General features: G+C 50.2%; 8 protein-coding genes across 10 annotated transcripts; 4 read left to right on the top strand and 4 right to left on the bottom strand.

Annotated features, from left to right (window-relative positions):
* Positions 1-129: 129 nt before the first annotated feature.
* Positions 130-1,066, top strand: AAFC00_005214 (uncharacterized protein; the record flags this gene model as incomplete). Its single annotated transcript, XM_069344964.1, has 5 exons — positions 130-151; positions 234-292; positions 355-421; positions 502-961; positions 1,030-1,066. The coding sequence occupies 5 exons, from the start codon at positions 130-132 to the stop codon at positions 1,064-1,066; spliced, it is 645 nt and encodes a 214-aa protein (XP_069202795.1).
* A 2,535-nt stretch (positions 1,067-3,601) lies between these two features.
* AAFC00_005213 (uncharacterized protein) lies at positions 3,602-5,091 on the bottom strand (the record flags this gene model as incomplete). The annotated part of the gene is made up of 5 exons (XM_069344963.1): positions 3,602-4,199; positions 4,260-4,402; positions 4,466-4,690; positions 4,749-4,856; positions 4,912-5,091. 5 exons carry the CDS (start codon positions 5,089-5,091, stop codon positions 3,602-3,604), a joined length of 1,254 nt encoding a protein of 417 aa, XP_069202794.1.
* A 1,718-nt stretch (positions 5,092-6,809) lies between these two features.
* AAFC00_005212 (uncharacterized protein) lies at positions 6,810-8,541 on the bottom strand (the record flags this gene model as incomplete). Its single annotated transcript, XM_069344962.1, has 2 exons — positions 6,810-8,334; positions 8,390-8,541. 2 exons carry the CDS (start codon positions 8,539-8,541, stop codon positions 6,810-6,812), a joined length of 1,677 nt encoding a protein of 558 aa, XP_069202793.1.
* Positions 8,542-8,897: 356 nt separating this feature from the next.
* On the top strand, positions 8,898-10,781 carry AAFC00_005211 (uncharacterized protein; the record flags this gene model as incomplete). 2 transcript variants are annotated; one of them, XM_069344960.1, is made up of 1 exon in its annotated part: positions 8,898-10,781. In XM_069344960.1, one exon carries the CDS (start codon positions 8,898-8,900, stop codon positions 10,779-10,781), a length of 1,884 nt encoding a protein of 627 aa, XP_069202791.1. The 2 variants fall into 2 exon arrangements, with proteins under 2 accessions (XP_069202791.1, XP_069202792.1); XM_069344961.1 differs by having other exon boundaries at positions 8,910-10,781.
* Positions 10,782-11,433: 652 nt separating this feature from the next.
* Positions 11,434-13,241, top strand: AAFC00_005210 (uncharacterized protein; the record flags this gene model as incomplete). Its single annotated transcript, XM_069348608.1, has 2 exons — positions 11,434-11,497; positions 11,548-13,241. The coding sequence occupies 2 exons, from the start codon at positions 11,434-11,436 to the stop codon at positions 13,239-13,241; spliced, it is 1,758 nt and encodes a 585-aa protein (XP_069202790.1).
* A 17-nt stretch (positions 13,242-13,258) lies between these two features.
* Positions 13,259-14,304, top strand: AAFC00_005209 (uncharacterized protein; the record flags this gene model as incomplete). Its single annotated transcript, XM_069348607.1, has 2 exons — positions 13,259-13,677; positions 13,728-14,304. 2 exons carry the CDS (start codon positions 13,259-13,261, stop codon positions 14,302-14,304), a joined length of 996 nt encoding a protein of 331 aa, XP_069202789.1.
* Positions 14,305-15,143: 839 nt separating this feature from the next.
* On the bottom strand, positions 15,144-16,115 carry AAFC00_005208 (uncharacterized protein; the record flags this gene model as incomplete). Its single annotated transcript, XM_069344958.1, has 3 exons — positions 15,144-15,265; positions 15,328-15,911; positions 16,081-16,115. 3 exons carry the CDS (start codon positions 16,113-16,115, stop codon positions 15,144-15,146), a joined length of 741 nt encoding a protein of 246 aa, XP_069202788.1.
* Positions 16,116-16,796: 681 nt separating this feature from the next.
* AAFC00_005207 (uncharacterized protein) lies at positions 16,797-20,689 on the bottom strand (the record flags this gene model as incomplete). Of its 2 annotated transcripts, none has more annotated exons than XM_069344956.1 (3): positions 16,797-19,019; positions 19,069-19,179; positions 19,232-20,689. In XM_069344956.1, 3 exons carry the CDS (start codon positions 20,687-20,689, stop codon positions 16,797-16,799), a joined length of 3,792 nt encoding a protein of 1,263 aa, XP_069202786.1. The 2 variants fall into 2 exon arrangements, with proteins under 2 accessions (XP_069202786.1, XP_069202787.1); XM_069344957.1 differs by having other exon boundaries at positions 19,232-20,278.
* Between the last annotated feature and the right edge of the window lie 982 nt (positions 20,690-21,671).

Below are 21,671 nucleotides of genomic sequence, written 5' to 3'. Positions count from 1 at the left end.
CCCTCCTGAGCTGTTTACTTTCTCCTTTTTGTTGCAAACTGATAGATCACGGAGTGTGATATACGAGCGCTGTCGCAGGAACTCCTCATTGCAAGACCAGAGACTCGTAGAGTCGACAAAACACAAATCATGAATCTCTTCAGGATATTAGGTCCGTCTATCACTGAAGCTGCGGCTATCACTATATATATGTGTACACAGCAAAAGAATGGTTGACTGACAATACCACACAGGCGACTTGTCGCATTTGTTTTCCATTGTTATATTGTTACATAAGATGAAGACTTCGAGTGTATGCGCCAGCTACAAGTCCGGCTTTGCTATCCGTTGCGATTGACTGACCTGATATCAAAGAGCGCATCAGGCATATCATTCAAGTCGCAATTCCTCTATTTTGTTGTTTACGTGACAAGATACCTCGGTCAGTCTATCTTCGTCTTCTGGCATGGAATGCGACATGGCGATCCCGAGCATCCTTTACTGAGAGCATCATACCCACAGACCTCCTCTGGACAGACCCTACTCGCTCGCTATGGAACACCTTCTTCAAGATCTTCTTCATTGGCGGTAGCGCTTACACCATTTACCTCATGTTGACCGACTACAAGCCGACGCACGATCCCAATCTAGACACCTTCAAAGTGCAATATCTACTTATAGGATCAGCCATCCTCGCGATCCTCTTTCCCTACAAGTACACCTTATCTGAGATGCTCTGGGCCTTTTCCATCTGGTTGGAGTCAGTTGCGATTCTGCCGCAGCTGTTCATGTTGCAGAGAACTGGAGAAGCAGAGACCATCACCACGCATTATCTGTTCGCGCTGGGGGTGTACAGAGCTCTGTACATCCCCAACTGGCTATACAGATACTTCGCCGAGGGCTACCTCGATCCCATCCCTGTCATTGCCGGCTTGATCCAGACTGTCCTGTACTCGGACTTTTTCTACATCTACTATACGAAGTAAGAGAAAGACAAAGGCTTGCGCGAGTGGAGTGGGCAAGAGCATTTGCTAACGTTTGTGATTACAGGGTCATGCAAGGCAGGAGATTCAACTTGCCGGTATAGGGTGAAAGGAAGAACGCTGAACAGGGGACAGTGCAGCTTCCGCAAGGGGGTGGGGGTGTTTGATCTTTGCGCGCAATGAAGCAAGATTCATCAAGCGAATGGACCCCAAGGAACAAACCAAAAAAGCAAGGGAGGAATAGACAAAAGATTCTTGCACTTCTAGCGAGCAACATGCATGGATGCGGCGAATCAATAAAGATGTTATGTGTAACCCTAGAACATTGTCTTTCGAATACTTGGCTTTGTTATGCTTTTCTGTAATGAAGCAACGTTAGATCAGCCAAGATAGGTAAGGTAGCTACCTCGATCATCTCGTGTTCTCTGTTCCCGAGCTTCAGAGGAAGAGCAACACATTACGTATGAACAGCAATTTGCTGCCCAGAGTAAATCTAGACTGCAACACGCGTTCCAAAAATTTATCATATTAAGACTACCTGGCTTTTCATCACTCTATTCATATACTTTCAATTGACGAATGGATAACACACCTTGCTTAGGGCAGTCGCATCTTACTGTATGTTGTTCTTACTCGCTAAACATAAGTCGCGTTAGACATGACCTGCTTTACTGGTAAGCCCGCTGTAATGCTCCCGCTTGCGGCCATCGCAACACTTTGTAGAGACGAATGACAACCACAATAACCACGACTCTATTGAAAACACTAAGCAAGTTACGTAAGAGAATAACGCACGCAAAAACATGTACCAGCAGAGGAAACAACTCTATGGAAAGGATGCAATCAGCAGAGAAGTAAGCACATAAACAACAAGCAAACAAGCAATGAAGGGACAGGGTCGCCCTCGCAGCGAAACGCACTTCACAGATTCAAGCTTCGCCTCAACCTTACTTTACCTACCGACTCTCCTGCCCTGTGAAAAGTACCTTAAAGTCACATACAGGTATAAATCCTTCCATCCATGCAGAGAAGAATCCATGCATCACACGAAAAAGCCACTTAATAACCGCAGGATCATTTGACATTTACCCCCCCTGTACTTTCAGGCAAGAGATGTTATTAAGCATGACTTCCGACCCGAACCCAATCCTTGAACCACAGTCTTCGAGATTTCGAGAGCATAGACTACAGCAGTAACAGCAAGATACCCAAGGAATACAAGTCGAAGCCAAAGAGCTCATTCAACACCCCTCCTTACATAACCCACTCCCACTCTACGCCACCTACTCACTCCCTCGTAACCAGAAACACAACCAGCAGGGTTCCAAACAAACCTACTACCCGACCGCCCTGCCGTAGCTTACTGCAACCTTACCTCACTATCATCCCACAAATCCCTCACCCTGCATGGGCATTAAAAAGAAGAAAGTTGCCAGCTAACGTAGCCAGCCATGCAACAACATCCTTGCTGAAACATATGCATATCAGGCCACATTTATTCCCAGTACCGTGTCACCACTGCATATATCCACAACAGGCTCAATTTAACTCTATTGCTCCTACCGGTAGTAGTAGTAGTCCGTCGCGACCCCACTCACACGCATGATTATTTTTCCAGAAGGCATGATCCTCGTGCAACCCTTCTGACTCGGGCCTCTTGGTCGGGCAAGGTGTGTTCCTCGTTTCGCCTAGAAGAAAGAAAAACTCCGAGACAGGCACCAAAGCATATTTCGTCGGTTCGACCGCTGGATCGCTCATGTAACTGTACCTTGATGAGAGGCAAAAAGCGGGGCGCCAGTCAGGCAGGGTCGCCAAGTACGGAGAAGTGAGTGACGCTTTGGGTATGGGGAAAAATAGAGACGAAAAAAATTGACCGCGCCAGGGGTCGAACCTGGAATCTCTTGATACCGCTCAATCGTATTGATTGATTCGTAGTCAAGCGCCTTGCCATTGGGCCACGCGGCCTTGTTGTTGAAGAACCGGCAGTCATCACTCAATATATTCAGTCGGGGGTAGTCGCGATAGGGTTGAAAGCACTGCGGATGACTCTCGAATGGGTGCATACTATAATACTCGTGTCTGAGCCGGCGGCTACTCTACCTTGATGTGATCTACCGTTTGGGCTGGTCGCAAGCGATAGTTTCTTGTTAATGAATTCAAAAACGGTACTATTGTCCTGTTTCGATATCCTACGCCTGCATATGGGACTGTGAGTTTCTCAAGCATAATCGGAGTGGGTATAAGATCGGAACACTTGATATTGAAGTATATCGCGCGCAAGAGGACGAATATAGATACATCAACACGAAAAACATGGTGAAGCATTCACCGTGTCTGGAGAATCCGAAAATATAGAGATGCAACCCAATCAAACATCATTCGTGATTAAACTCAAAAGAAGTGGCACCTGTCCTGGCCCAAGGTTCCCTTTTCCCGTAATCCGCACGTAGAAAAAAAGTAATCTGGAGGCTCATGCAAAGAAACCCCTCGCTTTGTCAAAAGATCCCAGGGCCTGTAATCCGGAGAGGCCAAAAGCGATATATGAACAGAAAGAAAAAGAGCCGAAAGAGGATATCATAAAAGGAAAGTCAATCAAGACCTGCAGAACAAAATTAGTGTAACAACAGAAGATGGCCCTCTCAATAACGAGGTGCCGGGCCTGCTCGAGGAGGCCAAGGTGACGTGGGTGCCATCTCAGAAGATATACTGAAATGGACGTCCTTCCTGATTATCGCCTCTTGTGATTCAGAACTCCCCGTACTGGGCTCTCTCTTCAGTCTGGGGCCGCCTGGCTCGGCCGGGCGTGGTCCATATGCGTTCACTTTGTACTTTCCAGCAACACCGTTATCCAGACCATGAATAAAGTCATTCCCTAGCGCGATCGTATCGTCGTCAGCGCTTGCCAGATGTGTCGAATGTCGTGATCGATCTTGTGTGCTGCGGCCCCCCGACCTTGAGTTCTTGCTGTTGGCCAGGGAGTGCATCTGGTAGCTTGCAGTTCCGAACATGCCCAGCTCGGGCTTGTTGCTGTGTGAATGCGTATTTGAAACCTCCCAGCCCATAGCCTTTTCGTAGCCGCGAATGAATCCTCTGAGTGTTGGTATGGTCGCGGACATGAGAGCATATCCAAGCTCGATTTGTAGCCATATCAGATTTCCGATGATAGCAAGCCCTGGGTCTGGCGTATCTGCCAATCTTCCTACTCGAACTGCATGGAGAATAGCGAAAAGCGCAACCCTAGTAATAGTATAAGTATACGTCCGATTAGGCGCAAGATGCTTATACGACGGAACTTACACTATCCTGAAGGAGAATGCACCGACGACAGTGACCTTGACGTCCCAGCCCATCTGAAGCGGCCTCACAAGAATGACTGAGAGGACTACAATCGCTATTTCAAACATGGCGTCGAAACCAGCGACGACACCCCATCGAGTGGTCTGATGAATAGGTTAGCACGGATCTAGCATTGAAGCGTTGTATGACTCTGGCAAGCTGCATACCTGTCCAACGCATCGAGCGCCCTCCAACTTCGTAGTTGGTCCGCAACCAACTGTCAGTGCCAACATGGACCCTACTGCCCAGACCGTGACAACACCGAGAAGAATGTTGCATGCCATCCATGCCGCAGTGAAATCGCGAGTGAACAACCGTTTCATGAAGACAACGATGGAAAACTTGGTAAAAGCCAGCGAGATCAGAAACAGACAATTGCTAGCAAATACGCTCTGTATAAGTAATGATTAGCAGTGTCATCTTTGAATACCAGAGCGCAGTGTATCGTACCCGACCAGCTTCTCTGGCTTCATCAGTCGTCAATAGTGATGATGATTTTCCTAGTCCTCGGCTGTCCATGCCAACGAACAAGGCAATGTATTGCGCCAGCGCAAAGAACTGTCGAGAGTCGTCAGCATTCTATCCTCATGATGAAGTGGCGAACAATGCACACCTGAGCGGCAGAAACGAGCCAGTCATCGATGCCAAATGACCGTCTCCTGATATGATACCGAGCAGCCAGCGTCACAGTTGAAAACAACAAGCTGAGTATCGAGGTGACCCACAGCAGACCCGCATGATCGGTCGAGGTCACTGGGGCAAATACATAGTAGCCGTTGATATAATGGCCCATAATCAGAGAGTACTACACGACAAAATCCGGAGAGCAGCTCATTAGAATCGTAATACAAGAAGACCTCGACAGGAGATAGTATAGTCGAGAATTTAGATGTAGATCAGCAAGTGCGATTATGTATAAAGAAGAGGGGAAAAAGAAACGGCCCTACCGCTGTAGATCGTTAGAACAACCTACACCTTTTACTCCAGACGGGAACGAATATTCTCTGAAGCTCAGGCCTACTCCATCTTACAAAGTATGGACCACTACATTAGACAACGGTTTAGTAGTGGGAAGTGGAATTGGGCAGGCGTGAGCCAGAAATCACACAACATGGCGTGGAAGTCGAAACTCTAAAGGACGACAGGTGCGCAGCCACGGCAAGTCCCCTACACGTAACGACATAGCTTTCGCGGTAAGGCTACAAGTATAGGTCTGCGCAGGTTGCCGTCTCCCATGGCGAGTTTGATGTCGCTCATCTTCGAACCTTATGCGCTCTAGATCTGATCCGCATCATGTCTCTTGCCGGAATACAGTACTCTATCTCAAGGAGATGCGCGTAAACCTTTGAGTGACGGGCGGCATGCAATCTCGAGATCGTGAGCTCGTGTTTCAGAGTATCGGGGATGCGTGGCTCTCCGCCTGGGCAACGTTCGCAATAGTCGCATCGCCGACGAGAGCGCGGATGCCATTACCAAATACTAGGCAGGTACGGAGTACTAAAGACCTGATCAGCCGAGATAAGGAAAATTCTCGTCTGTAGAACGGAGATGAGCGAACATAATTGGCCGACAGCTTTTTGTCTATGCCTCAACGCGCAACTCGTATCCACGTCGAATAGATATGTGTCGATCACAACCCAGTTGATGCAGATAGATTCTCGCCTCCTACAGCAGATCGACGACACATGAGCTACCAACGCAAGAAGTGGCGCTCCTTACCTCACTCGAGGCGATCTGTTTCGGACTCATGCCTTGCGCGACAGGTCCCTCCTGAGTCAGTCATGTGCGAATGGACTGACTGCATCATCCTACCCCCCTCGTTGCGACACCAGCGTGGCTATTCAAGGTTTCGGCTACTGCATGACGGTGAAAGTCCATCTGACAACGTCTGTCTTGAAAGCCAAAAATTCCTGCACAGAACAGGTGCCGATCCCGATCCCAGTAGTTCAGCAATGTGGAGACGTGGTTCCCACAAGACTTGCTGGACCCTGCACAGCTGGCACGCTGCGCAATGAACTCGGGTCCACATGGTGGTCGCGTCGGAGCCGGCACGGGGGGAGCCTCATTGTAGCGCGCACTCGCAATACGCTTGCATGGTATAGGTACCCGAGCCTATCTACAAGCACAGTAGGGCATCAAGGATCTAGAAGAATTATATTAACTGACGCGACCCATTTTATTTGGTTTTGCGAGAGAGCCGCGGTAGATCGATAGCAATCTAGATCATGATAGGGTGCATGAGAATGCCAGCTGTGATATATATCTGGAGCCTCCATCTAACGAAAACATCAATACGATGGAAAAGCAAGAAAACAGAAGGTGATTATATATTTTATTTTGGCTACTGGGCCAGGCTCGGCGGTGCAATTAACATCCTGCGACTTGGCCTCCAGATGCTACCGTACGTAAGGTCCGCAGAGTCAGAAATAGAGTGTGGTAATAAATGGCAGTTCGTACTGCAAAGGGATCATAAGGTAATTTTCTTTCGATCCTGCCTTATGGAGAAATTTGCTATGTGAAATCATAAACGACAAGGGCCTGTCCTCCACAGCTCTTTTCCTTGAGCACGACGACTCTTTCGTCGTCGAAACCGACCCAACCTCTTGTCATGCTGGTCTCGTCGAAGCGGTGCTCGAGTGCAAGTCCCAAGCCATTTCCACGTGCGGCGATGGCCGAGGACAAAGCATCTGTGTTGCTTGTGCTTCGCGCCTCTGGTCGGAGCTGTACACTAAGCTCGCCGGCGGCAAGTCTTCTCCGCGCTGCGGCTGAAGCGAAGCCGCCTTCGAGCTCCCAAATCCTCAGCTCATCACCGCGCTTGCTGACAGAGACGGCTTTGCCGCGCCCCCCGACATGAGCTCCTGACACGGACGATGTGTGGCCCCATAATCTGTTACCCGGGCTGATGGTCAAAGCAGAAGCCGTAGATGACACTAGGTAGAGAGTCAGGGTGTTGTCGGGGTGCGACACTAATAGGTAGGGATGTGTATATGACAAAGAGGTAGGCTTCGAGTGAATCTGATTAGCTTCCGAGGTGCCGAAGTGGCCAAAGGCTGCCGTGGACAAGGAGGAATTCTGCGAAGCTGGTATAGTAGAATGGCCAAGCGCGAGAGGTCGGTAATGCTGGTCTATTGCAGACGCCAGCCGCGACTCCTTCAGCTCGCCATTTGTTGCAACATGCAGTTCCTGTATGCCGACAGTCCATCCAGATAGGTAAGTAGGAAGTGCGTATGCGATAGACACTAGTATATTGTCCGACGAAGGTCTAATGGACAAGGTCATGGGTGGCCAGACCGTACGCGAATGTAGTGATTGCAGCAAGCGCGGCGGCTTCAAGGCGCGCCGACCCGAGTCTTTTTCTTCTACGGTGTCGAACTTGTAAAAGGACAACAGCTGGTTGGCGGTCATCGAAGCGACATGAGGGTAGGACAAGGCCATTGCCGACAGCATGCCGTTAGAGGAGGGCTCGTGGGAGTATAGATGAGTAAAACTTGTCGCATCCGCGTTGAGCTCATAGATACTAAAGGAGCCATCCTGGAAGCCCACGGCGACTTTCGAGGCGACATTCTGCTTCGTTGAGGTATTGACAGCAAGCGCGGAGGGCGGGCTGAGGCGGTGGTTGGGATCCGGGTGATGCAGAGCTATATCGGCCAGCTTTTTGTGTCCCGCTCTGTCGCTCCAGGCGCGCAGCCCATCGTGTTGATCAACCATGTAAATCGTACTCTCGTGCATCTGAACAAGTACTGGAGGCACAGAAGGCTCTTCAGCGACAGGGACCTCACTCATGGCGCATGTGCCCTTCGTCCAGTTATGCCGCGTCTTGTATTGCTTCTTCCAATTTGTCTCCTTCCCTCGCTGCACCAGACTCTCGTCGTCTAGCCATTTTGATGACTTGGAGGAAAAATATAGGCTCTCTGCCGCCACCCCTGATCCCCGAATGCCTGGTAATCGTGCAGCTCGAGGACGAACGAAGCGATTGTAGTACAGGGCTTTCCACAGTTGTGAATCGCCAGCTAGAGTATGAAAGCGATGTGAGAGACTTTGGTGTGAGTCAGTGACCATCAGACTACCTTATTATGGTGCGCGACACATACCTCTGACATCCGATCAGATCTGGAACTGAGAGGTGAGAGAGCACGCGAAGGATGAGTTCATGGCTGAGTGACGACAAGTGATCTGGATGTGACGGTCGCCACCGTTTCACGGGAGCCTCATCGGAAGTGTCAGATGCTCTTCTCTTGCCCATCCTTCAGGTAACACAATCCAGCCAGGCGCAGGTGAAGCGCATTCAATGAATAAGCCATCAAGGTGGTGTAGCAAAGCCTCGGGTGGGCGGCGAATCTTCCGGATCGAGCAGATCACGATAAGGATAGCGATAAAGATAAGCCTGTATCATAGATCTCTTGGCAAGTGATGTCGAGTCAAGGGTCCGAACGCAGCTGCCTCGGCGCGTCATTCGCCCGCCGCGTCTTGTTCAATATTATTACCTGGTACCTTACCTTGACGTGTTCAAGTAGTCTCACAGGTTCTGATGATACTAGAGCTAAGTCTCTGTGAGAACATGAGTCAACGGTAGAAGCTGAGTACCTTGAGTAATGCCAAATGGAAAGAGGAATGCAGTCTGAAGGACATCCTCGCTCTCAATTCCGACCTATACCACGACCGCTGGACGGCGTGATCCCAACTCATCAGGAATATGATCGGATCGTGAATCTGTACAACTCACTTCTACACGAATACCGTGAGCTAGACAGACGTACAACCGAGAGGGAGAAGAGATACAGGCAGATCAAGCAAAATCTCAAAGATTGGGATGCGTATATAAAGCGAAAACGCCATCCCACGGTCACTGGATTGCTACACCGGACTCCTGTTACCCCGTCTGTCCTGGATTCGTCCCCCAACACTGGCCAGATTGTCACACCCAAGGCGGCTCGTGGTCCAGAGTTCACACATCAGCCTTCTTTTGCCTCGCATCTTAGACATGATACTCCACCCACCTCTACACCTTCGATCGTATCAACATTGAAGATCACATCGAGCCAGACCACCCAAGGTGACTTTCCCAGCGATGGACCAAAGCCGAGTTTGGATGATAACGACGTCCCTCAGTTCGTCTCCACCAAGTGTCTGAAACGAAAACGGAACACGACGAGCCACCCTGCAACCGATGAGGTAAATGCCAATAACAATAACGATAACAGTAACAACGGTGCTTCTGATCGACCAATTCGGGTCAAAGAAGAGAGTTGTAGTAATCCAGTCGTAGCACAAGCCAGTCAGCCGCTCCTTTTGCGCACCGAGACATCGGATCTCGATGCCCTCTCGAGACCTCAATTTCAAGATTTCCTTCCATCACATGAATCTCAGAAATTGAAGACACCGACAATGTCGAAACACGTTGGGACATATGATGTATCGCATATCAAGACAGAGTCCACGACGTCGATCGTCGAAACCCCCAAACATCAACAGAACAAATCGGCCGAAAGAAGCTCCTCCGGGCCCTTGCAGCCTCTAAGCAATAACACTCCTGTCCTTCCTCGAACGAGAACTCCAAATCACAGAGAACTCAAAGATAAAGACAGCAGCCACAGGAGGGGTGCCGCCGCTATTCATATCCTCTCTGAGGACGGCGACACCACCGAAAGGAGCCCCAAGCGATCAAAGGTCTGCCCAGGTCAAACCACGCCAGATTCCAGTAATGGCGCTCGCCTCGGTCGCCTACTTGAAGGGAGCTTCCAGACGCCTGCAAAGACAGTGTTGAGCCCCCGTGTGACAACGGCCCGCAAGTCTATAGAGTTAAGCAAATCACAAACACCAAAGACATCGCAGCGTCCTATTGACCGGACAAGGAAAGTGAGAGACAATGTTCCTCCTGAGCAAGTGAAAGCAGATGTCGACCCTGAGGTAGGACCCATTCGACCCGAAGATGAGCCCCTGCGCAGCCGACCTCTACACCGTCTGAACATTGATGATTTCAAAGTCGATCCGAAATATGCCGAGCTTGGTTTCGCCTATACGGAGACGGTGCGAAAGCGTGATGAACGTCGCTGTTTGCCAGGATGTACCCGAGATTGTTGCGGGGCCATTCGCAGGCTGGTCGCGGCAGGTCTTTTGCCCACTGCCTCTACCCGTCGCGGCCTCTTCGACAATCCAGATGCTGATATTGACGATGACGAGCTCACGCTGCAAGGGTATCTTGGCCAAGGGTATGCAGAAGTCATCAAGAACGCTAGTGCGGAGAAGAGAAAGGAGATGCTTGTCGAAGCGCGCGCTACCGCGTTCGCGGATCAATATGGTAAACACAGGCAAGCATTCGAAAGGCGGACCACCCCACCAGGCTTCTGGAGGACAGATATGCCAACTACTCAAGAGGAGGAACAGGACCGTGAAGAAGCCAGACGCTTGGAGCGGCAAAAGATAGAAGAGCGATGGCGTGAAGCAATGCGTGGTGGTGGTCGTTACACTTTCAGGGACGAGTGAACAATATCGAGTGAACTGTATCGAGTGAACGATATGGCGTAGCCGCCGTATACTTGAATGTTCAACAACACCTCCTTTCCTTGTATCGACATTCTCACTCTGACCATTTCTTGATCACCTCTGCTCTCATACATCAGTTTCAGATTCAACTATCAGAAGGATATCTACTGCATTGAGTTGCTTATCACTACACTTTGAAACACAATCAGGTCAGCCCTCATCTTGCCTAATTGCCTAATCGTTTTTCGATTATTGCCTGGAAACCTGACACAATTCACTCAGGCTTCTCATCCTGCCACAATACTTAATCGTCTTTCAGTCACTGTCTCGAATCTTCACGCACTTCACTCAGGGCATACTGTATCTTGCCTCAATACTCAGTCGTCTTTAAGATACTGCCTGGAATCTTGACACATTTCACTCAGTGTTGACTTCATCAGCTTCATAGCAGATTCACACACTGTAGTTGACCTTAATTAGGCTTCACTTGCTGCGTGCGTGACTGCCTTACGACTTCTCGCCCTTGCCTTACGACTTCACGTTCCTACCGTTACAGGGATATGCAGCAGTGCCTCTCCTCGCAGACTTCTACACATTTACCTCTATCTAATATTGTGCGTCCTTCTTCTTTTCCTTCTCTTCTCTATCCATCATGTCAACCATGGAATTTTCCGCGCACAAGCGGGAAGCCAGCCCCGAGGGGCTATTCGAGCAAGGTATGTCGTCTTATCATTTTTACATACATGTACTGACTTAGACACTATAGACTACAAGGGACAGAAAAATTATTCCACGCGTAAGACCTTCGATGGCAGAAACGTCGAAGAACGATTGGCTGGACGGCCTTACATCTATGACAAGCATGAAGAGATCCCTAACCTCCCTTATTATGACGATGAAAGAATCAAGTCCATCGAAGAATATGTAGAAATCGATGCGAGCAAATTATACAACGCAATCCTCCTCGAAATGCCAAAACAAAGGGATACTCAGCTCCATCATCTGGCAGAAGAGATACACAGATTGCTAAGAATCGACTATCCCGTCACCGCGATTGCTCTCCACGGAAATGCATCGACAGGGAAGTCTTCAACACTAAACAACGTGGTATCGAAAGCCGGTTTAGCAGCCGCGAGTGATGCGGGTCGCAGCTGTACCCAAGTTGCAACTGAGTACGTGAGCAGGAAGGAGGATTACCCGCCGTTCTCAGCTCATGTCCACTGGATGTCTGAAGACCGAATTGAGAAGATCGTGGGAAACGCTGCCGACGTCCTGATACACTATTACACCACAAGGAGTAATGAACCTAATGCAAATGCTGTTGCAGATGGAGACGCGATGGCCGACGATGATAATTATGCTCAAGTACACACTGCACAACAGTTTCTGCAGAGTGTCCTCTGCGACAGGCCAACGTTCTTGTGCGAAGTATCCACGGCGGCATTCTTTTGCAATAACGGCAAGGAGATCGTAGCCAGGTCAATGCTCGGATGGATACGCGAGAATTTAAAAACCACTTACGGCACATGGACTACTAACAATGTCACAGTGGTTGAGGCTACTAATCTGCGCCTGCTCCGCAGGGAGCTTGTCCCTTTTCAAGAGAGGGGGGATGATTTTTCTAAGGAGCCCAGATACTGGCCACTCGTGGACAAAGTACGTTGTTACATTGATTCGCCGTTCTTGCAACGAGGCATCGAGTTGGTCGATTATCCTGGCACTTCCGATAGAAACATGATGCGCAGAGACCGTTATCAAGATGATAACTGCTCGGCGGTGCTTGTTACTCATCAAGTCAGCCGTGCACAAACAAGTCAAGATCTCTTCAACAGCTTACAGCGTGCTATACGCATATATGGAGCCGAGAATGTCATCCTTGTACTTACCAATTGCGATACAGCCGATACCGACCCGTACAATCTTACTCATATTGAGAACATGACGTTCACGAATTTGAGCAAGAACATCGACAAAGCTACGACAGCGTTTGAAGACGCCTTGGAACAGGACGATATTGAAAAAGAGGAACAAGCCAGGAACGAACTCGACAATCTCAAGCAGATCCAGGAGAAGCGGAGAATCCTGATCCGCAATGAAAAACTTGAGAAAATACTCCAGGCTGAGTATAAAGTGCTTTCGCCATCCTCACTTATCAAGGTCTACCCCGTGGCCAACAAAGCCTACGAGAAGCATCTTTCTGGTTCGGACAGATTTAGCTCCCATCTTCTCGACGTCGAAGAAACCGGTATCCCAGATTTGCGTCACGCGATCTGCACGATCCATAGCGAGCGCCGCATGTTGCGCATAAGTGAGCACTATCGACGCCTGAGGTTGGCGACTGCACGCATTCTTCTGTTCGCAGAATATGATCGGCTTACACGCAAAGCCGATGTCGATGCGATCGTATGGCAACAAAAAAAGAATGCAGCACGTTCCTCGATGGCTGCGGTGAGGGAATGAGTGCCGCAATCAAAACCATGTTCGGTCGCGAGTTCCAGGACCAGATCAAACGAGTGCTTAGCCCTATGGTGAAGGGGCTGATCACGACATGGGGATCCAAGTTCACCGCCTCCTCGTTCAAAGCCTTTGTGACGCGCGACGGAATTCATCAGCCCAAGAATGGTGCTTATCTGAATATGACCGAGGAATTGCTGCGACTCGTGGAGAAAGATGTTGAGCCCATGCACGTCGAGATTGCACAAATCATAGACGAAAAGATTGAGCTCATTATAAAGAAAACTACTGCGATGTTTGACACGATAGAACGACAATTCGATACTTCGGAGCATTTGGGCGGTGTTGACATGCAGAATTTCATGGAGTGTTTCCATCAGGAGAGGATTACTGCTTTGGCAGAGGTCGGGGCCCAAGCTATGGCGCTCAAGAGAACGCTTCGGTGAGTATTCTTCCTCTGGTCTTGTGAGATGTACTGATAATAAAACACAGCAAAATGCACAATGACGCCCTGGAAGCACGCCCAGTGTCCAGACGCTACCCGTCATCTAATAGTGCCCAACAACAACCTCAACCGTTGCGTCAGCCCTCGCCCTTCGTGACGCGCATGTCGGAAATCTACGTCGAGGTCTCACGCATGGCTGGCGGTAAGGGCTCTCACAACAAGCGCATCCAGAGGTTCTCATCTTTAGTCGCATCTTCATCTACAGCTTGGGGTCCCTTTCCACGTCTATGCGATCATCTGGTGCAAGCGTTGTCCGCACCCCTGGGAGACTTTATCGGGGAGAAGATCGTCAAAGGCTGCATCGACGCCACGCTGGACAGAGTGCTGCAAGACCTGAACATCCGCTTCGAATGCGGCGCAGGTGAAGCAGAAGGTGGAGGACGTCGGAGCGAAGTGAATGGAGAGTTGGATGAAGCTGCGCGAGCAGAGCTGAAGATTGCACTGGCCGATTGCGTCGACAGATGCAAGGACGTGATGGAGAGCAAACTGCCTGCTCTCATTTACGGGGATGGACATGAATTTGGAGGTGGCACTGGTTCCACTTCTGCCATCTGGTCGTCGTAAATTCCTCCCGAGTCGAAGGAGAACAAGGACCTGAAAGCCAATTATAAGGAGGTGTATATTATTTGGATTCAGGGAAACATTTAGTGGCTCTGCAGATATGGAACTCTTGCCTATTACTTCACTTGGCTCATCTGACTTTGATGAATCTGAACCACCTGTGAATTTGCAAAACAGAAGAATATCAAAGATCCGTGTCGTCTACATCTCGAGTGACCATTTCGTCGCTTCTTTTCATTTCGTGTATGTAGCAATATATCTATATGGATGCAAAGGGCTAAACACTCTTTCTTTTCATCCCGACGTCGAGAGTGGGACATCTGAAACTCTCCGAAAAGGTGTTACACCATACGGTAGAGATCCGTGTCGGACCACCATCATCACCAACATCCCGTGCTGCAGGCGATGTCTGAACATTGCTGCGCCAGAAAATCAAGTGAAACACTGAGTAGCCATGATGGGACACGTTTCGTGGGTTATCCTTCGACACCATGAAGAAGCGTCCTGACGGCTCTCAATCCCAACAACAGCCCGAAAGAGGATCCGACGCCGATCGATGATGCATACGCGGGTTTTTTTAAGACGGGGATGACATATTCATTCATCAAAGGACGTTTCTCCATTCCTTCTTCTTTTCTGGACACTCGACATTCGAACGTCCCCGTGAACACCCAGCGAAAAAAAAGAAAAAGATGAGACAAAAAAGACGCCACACTCCATGCTGCCAGATGACTGCTGAAAACCCGTTTGATTCTCTTTCTACGTCTTCTTTCACGGACAAGAGAAGAGAAAATGAGAGGATGATGAAGATTGGAAGGCAGAAAAAAAGATTTCTCTCCCGCTCAGTAGAATGACTCGACCATGGTATCCTTGTTGATGGTGTTGATGGCGCTGGGTCCGGAGCCCTCGCCGAGCTTGAACACTGACTCGATGACCGAGAGCTCGGTGGCCGTGGTGTCGAGACCTTTTTGAATCTCAAGTCAGTGGGACGAGCGGTAGAAACAGGGGAAAAAAGAGTAATCATACCTGTGACAGCCATCCAGTCATTGACGACCATACCCGCACCGACGACTGGCGAACCGCGATTCACGGAACCAGCAACAAGCGGGACCTGAAGCAGCGAAGAAAGCTCATCCTGATCCTGAATGCTCGTCTTAGGGTGCACGATACCGCCCTGGTTGCTCAAGCTCATGTACGAGCCCGTGAGGACGTTATCGGCAATCGTCTGTCTGAAGACCTCGACGCCCAGAACATCAGCGATGATCTCCTCCGTCTCGCGCTCCAGGTCCGGGTGCACGAGGGCGACGTGGTCGTTGCAGCAGATGACGTTGCCGAGCGCCGATAACCGCTCCTCGATTCTCTGGATCTTGACGTCGTCCGGGATGCTGTTGCGCAAGTGCTGCAGTTCCTGGTCGGTCGTCGAGGTGGGCACGAGCAGGCCCTTGCGGTTTCCCGCTGTCAGGCGGCCGATGATGCGGGTGCCGGCGATGGTGGTGTGGCAGATGGGGATGACATCCTGCAACTCGGCCTCGAAGACCGAGTAGAAGTTCTCGGAGGCGCCGACGGCGACGAGCGCGTAGCTGTTGGTCAAAGTGGAGAAGACTCCGACTCTGTTCGGTGGTGCGTGGTTAGTATCGTTGCTTTTCTTTATCTGCACTTTTGTTCTTGCTCTCTGCTGTTGCTCCTGCTGCTTTAGACTATGCCGCGGCTGCTTCCTTCCTCCTCGACTGCGGCATAAAGAGTGCTGAGCTACTGAAACGGGAAGGAGGGGTTTCTTACTCGTTGGAGTTTTCGAAAGCTGCGCGGACGGCCATGATGCTGGATTTTCCTTGACTTTTCTTTTCCTGTAAGTTAAAGGTTCAGAAAGAAAGAACGAATTGTGCTTTTGTATATAAAAATCAAATGTCAAAGGTTTATTGCAAGACAAGAATAATGTGAATCTGGTTATGGAGAGCAGGAACGTGGCGGGGGGAAAGTCGCACACTTTAATCTTCTCTTCTTTCTCTTTCTTCTTTCTGCCTGCAGCTTATTCTCTGCATCTACTTTTGGCGTCGTTCGCAATTTGTTACTGCAAGACGTCACAAAACCTCTGCCGAACCGACGAGGGGCACGCTAGTCTCTTTTCGGCAGTGGATTCTGACGCCAGGGTCCACACTACGCTTTCGCACAAGTGACTCACTTGTCGGTTGACCCATTTGTTCGATGTCGACTGTATATGTTATGACTCTTTTCCTGTCGTACAGCTTAGCGCTGGGCGTATGCTGAAATAGACATATGCATCCACACCATCTGCATAAAAGTGACTCACTGCATTGTGGGGGAGATTGATTAGGATTACAATCACAGTTTCACTGCGAGCTTTGAAAGCTATAGATCTCAGATAATCTCACTGCACAGCTTGGCAGCTCGTCTTCCAAACATGTATCCTTCCTGCTCACTACTATACTACATCCATGCACTCTGGCGTTCATGACTCAACTCTCGTATGACTTGCTTCACCTTGGCTGATAATGCTTCCACTCGGCATGAGGTCCACGACCCCTTCCACGCCCCCCGTAATTGTCCCGTCTGCCTTCGTCGCGCTGTGAATACTGTGCGAAAGCCGGTCCAGCATTGCTAGTCGCAGGCGAGCCATGTGCCGTCCCGTATACACCAGCGGGTAATATAGGTTGCCCACCATATTGCGCTCCATACGTGGGTTGGCTGCTCGGAGGAGGTGGCCGAGCGGCCAACGGCGGTGGCGGTGCATGCGTGTAGGGTGTCTGTTGTGCTTGATACATTTGAGGAGGGGGTGGAGCTCCATAGTACGCACCGAGAGGTGGAGGTTGAGACATTGGTGGCGGACCTGGCAATGAGGAAAACCCCGTCGGTGCGGGAGCCAATGCATAGGGAGAATGCGAATAAGTCGTGGGACGTTGATCGTAACTATATGGCGGAGGTGGGACTTGGGCATAATGCGGTGGAGGGGCGTACGTTCCTGTAGTCGGCGGTGGTGCAGAATACATCGGCGGCCCTTGGACTTGGTGCGTAGGTTGATACGATGGCTGACGATTATCGGAAGGGCCATAGCCGCTTGACGTTTGTATGTAGCCATGTGGGGGTCCCTCTTGGGACACCACCGCTGTCGTGCTGGCACGTCGGTCGTGTTGGTAGGGATGATAATTGTTGCTTCTTGGCCATGGCCCATACAGTGAAGTCTTGGGTGCCCTCTTCTTCGCTGGCTTAGTTGCATCGTTCCTGTCCAATAGCGGTCCGAACGAATCAGAAGTGCTCCGGAGTCTTTGAGAAAGCGGCTCTAAGGCGATCGCAGACGCTGTCGAGGGCGCCCTGGAGGAAGCTCTGCCTTGATTCTCCTCTGGAACCTGATCTAAAGGGCGACCATCTTGGTATTGATGCCCTCTTTCCGCCGGACGTGGCCCGAAAGGGTCCACTTCCCCACCATAAACTGAAGTATACGGTTGTGAAACACGGTTGTCTGGAGCGACTTGGCTTAAGTTGTCTCCAACACCCGTGGCTTGTTCGGTGGATTTCTGTGCTTCATATCCCGTCTTGCTTACCCCGCTGTCTTGAGATCCATGAGCAAGACTGGACCAGAAGTCTTTCGGGGGCCTATTGTTCGACGATGTGTCCACAGGCACATGCGCATGCTTCTCCATCGTGTCCTGAGGTCTATCAGACATAGCACTCCCATAGTGATGATAATCCCCTGGGTGATTCGGTGTATTCGCCATGGACGCAGGTGTAGCATGGCTATCGAGAGGGGTTCTTGATGCGGAATGATGTGTCATAGTCGACTCGCGCAAGGGCGGCTGTTGAGGGTAATTTTGGTGTTGCTGCAGTCCTGAGTTCTGTACAGAAATACCCAAGCCCGGGAGTTGGCTCGGCTGTGGTTGAGGCAGAAGACTCAGTCCAGGAATGACAGGTTGAGTCGGTGCATTAAGCGGACCACCAAGGCCCGGAATGCGCACGAGAGGTGCTGTTTCTGTCAGCGAAGGACCCATGGCAACTTGACTGAAGCTTGTGTTGGAGCGCGTCGGCGCCTGTGATGGTTCGCGTGACACTTGACTCTGTTTCTGGTATTGCTCCGGATGGGACTCTGTTTTGACATGGTCCTGCTGAGTCTCATTGAAGGGAGTTTGGGCCGGCGTAGGAACGTTCGAAAGTGCAGTAGCAGCACTTGCTTTTGCACTTTGAGGTATTTCATCCGGAGTTTGTGATAGAGAGGGCTTTGGAACGCTGAGAGATGATCGAATTTGGTCTTCCTCCTCTTGCTTGGTCTTGGCTGCCTCGCTTTCCTGCAATCTAGCTCTCTCCTCGGCATCTTTCATGGCAGTCTCTGTCGCAGCACTTGCTGCCGACGCGTTCGCCAGTGCCTGCAAGCCAAGAGCTTCACTGTTGGCGATAGGTCGGGGCGGTTCGGGTACAGGCTCCTTTTGTACCTCTTCCAACGCCTGAACGAGCATCTCAAGTCTCTTCGATATGGCAATTCCATCTCGCACCGTTGAGTCAAAAGTTGTGAATGGCACGCTGTCGGCAAGACTAGGGCCTTCCTTTCGAGAGCTCTGGTCACGGATTATTTCGTGACGTCTATACATCTCGTCGAAAAGGCGTTCTGTCTCCACGGCGGGTCTGCTTCGCCAGTGATATTCAGGTCCAAGGATGCCTGCAACATTTCCTCTGGCTGTTGCGTGGCGCAACGGACGTACGACATCTTCATCCTGTGACACAGTCAGTATATTTGACTAGGTACTTGAGGAACAAACATACCTCGTCGTCACTTGCGTTGCCATCCTTTTCCTGTTCGTGATGACGCACTGCTGTGAGAAAGTCGTGCTGCAATCGGATTACATGTTGTTCTTTAATATTCCTGCTGACATTCTGGAAGGAGGTTAGTAATTCAAACATAATAATAGCACAACAGGCAGCTGACCTCATATTTGGTCTTCCGCATCTCCAATTCGTCCTCCAAAATGTCCTTCAGCCTCTGTTTATTCAACTCTTTTTGTTTCTGGATAATGGCCAAACGATGCTCAAAGCATTGGTGCAAGTCTTCCTTCACAACGGGATACTCGCTAGCTTCTTCATGTGCACTAGGGTTGCTCTCAAGCTCCCTCAAACTACGGTGGCCAAGTTCCGCAAGTATTGGTTTCAGTGCTTTCGCTACTGCTCGGTAATTCATTCGTAGATGGAGCTGCCTGCGAAGTGCAGCTTCAACTTTCGGGTTAGCATGAGGAGCTCGGCGTCTACCCGGTAATTTTTTCTTTCCTTTTCCAGTGACGCCTGGCATCGAAGTGATGGCGCGTTTCACCGGAGACTCTTGATCGAAACTCGAGTCCGGGGGCGACCCCGCTGGCGAAGCCTGAGCGGACTGTACTGGCGTAGGATCCAAGCTTGGGGGTACGATTTCTCTACTAGCAGTAATACTTTCTTCGGGCGCCTCTTCTTCTTCTTCGGCTTCAGCATCGGCGTCGGCATGTACTTGCGCATCGCCCTCGTCATCATCTGCTTGCTCCTCAGTCTCAACACGCTTTCGCATTGTTGCTGAAAGGTCATGCGAATTTCCCGCCGCCTCTGCTGACTCCTGGGAGAAGATGGATATTTGCTCAGATACATCAGATACTCTTAGTCCCTTGTCCGACGTATGAGCATTGACAGGAGCAGCTGCGCCATTAGAGTGAGATGAGGCTGAGTCAGGATTGCTACCACCTGCATGCTCGAATGGGCTCGCTGCGCCATTAATGCTCGACGCATTTTCCGAATCTTTGAGTTTTGCTATCTCTGTGGGTTCAGACCCTTGCTGCTGAGCTGTACGATCTGGATCGATATACGCTGGAGGCTCGTCGGCATCGTGATTGCTGCTCTTGAGACTACGACTCTCTCCCGATGATGGGAAGGATTGTTTGTCTCCCCAGTCTATCTGACCTTTAGATTCATCGGGCAGCGAATCAGCGAAAACATCTTCTTTCACATCCTCCATAGTGTGAGTACTAGAGGTAACGCTCATAGTATGCGCCGAGACGTCAGATGACCTTTTCCTTTTCCTGGTCATGGTAGGGGTTTCACTAATGGGTGGCAAGTTGCCACTCGACATACTTCTCGTAGACGGCCGTGACGCTGTGGACAAGGCGCCTGAAGAATTACTGCCCCTGGTGGGCGTCGTTTTGGATCCTGTCGATAGCTTCCTGCGTTTGTTCACACGCTGACTGTCGCCTTCGAAGCTACCAGATGGGCTGATCTGTCCATTGGATACTAGGGAGCCCCTGCGGCTACTGGAAGCATTAGATCCCGCCTTGGACGCGGCTCGAGTAGTCATGTGCAATGGTTCAGAGGGTTGGAGACGAGAAATTGGCTTTTGTGGTGAGGGTGCTCGTTTCCGCCTAAGCTCCATGTCCACATGCCTGTCGATTTATACTATTAGCGGGCAGTGCGGGACATCACTCAGATCTCATAGACTTACAAGTGATGTCAGGTGTGTCTCAGACTTCAGTCAGAAGGTCTCTTATATGATGGATGGATGGTAAAATCAGGTCCCACTGTCCGACCAATTAGTCCCGGGATCTGTACATTGAACCATAGAAAACAAAGAGAAGTGACAGTGCAACAGACGACAAGTCTAAAAGCAGCGCAGTACCACGGGGTATCTTACACTAGAAGCTATACAAGTGAAACAAGAATCTCAGAAAATGGCAAAAGGGACTATTCGAAATGTCAATGCAACTGGCCGTGCGGTTTGTTTATGACGCTGGCACATGATCATGGTCCAAGGACTGCCCTGCGAACACGAAAATCTTGATGCTGATAGCGAGCAAGGGAAGGACACAGATGTACAGGTATTGATAGTTTCGAACTTACAGTCGAGGATAGAAAAACAAATAGTACAGGAGGAATGCTGCTCCAATATCCTTTTGCAAACCCTGATTTCGCGCTCGCGATAAAAGAGTCCGCGATACGGGAATGGCGGTCGCGGTTAGAATATCATACGTCAAGAAGAAAAGACACGAGACAGAAGAAGTACAGAGATACGATGAGGCGACAACACCTGCGCCAGTGCTATTGAACAATAAGAGCAGGCAGGTTCTTTCAATAGGTAGTGAGCATACTCTACCACGTCCACGAATGGCCATTTAGCGCTGGCCAATCAGAATTAAGCTACGGCCGCTAACGTTAGTAACCGACCAAGCCGACGGACGGAGAACGGTGGCGATGCATGTCGTCAGTCCCGCTTAGATCGTCTACCTTTACCGCATTGATTGGCGACCACTCCCACGCATATAATAGTCCTATAGCAAGCGAACCTGGGTCCTTTTCCATATCAACGTAACACGTATACCACCTCAGGTGAAGGTGTGTGGACGCCGGGCGGTGATCTC

The sequence above is a fragment of the Neodothiora populina genome (genome assembly GCF_041146345.1).
Source record: "Neodothiora populina strain CPC 39397 chromosome Unknown canker_contig_5, whole genome shotgun sequence".
NCBI lineage: Eukaryota > Fungi > Ascomycota > Dothideomycetes > Dothideales > Dothioraceae > Neodothiora > Neodothiora populina.
Note: the sequence above shows the minus strand (reverse complement) of the source record. Positions and strands in the feature narration are given on the sequence as shown.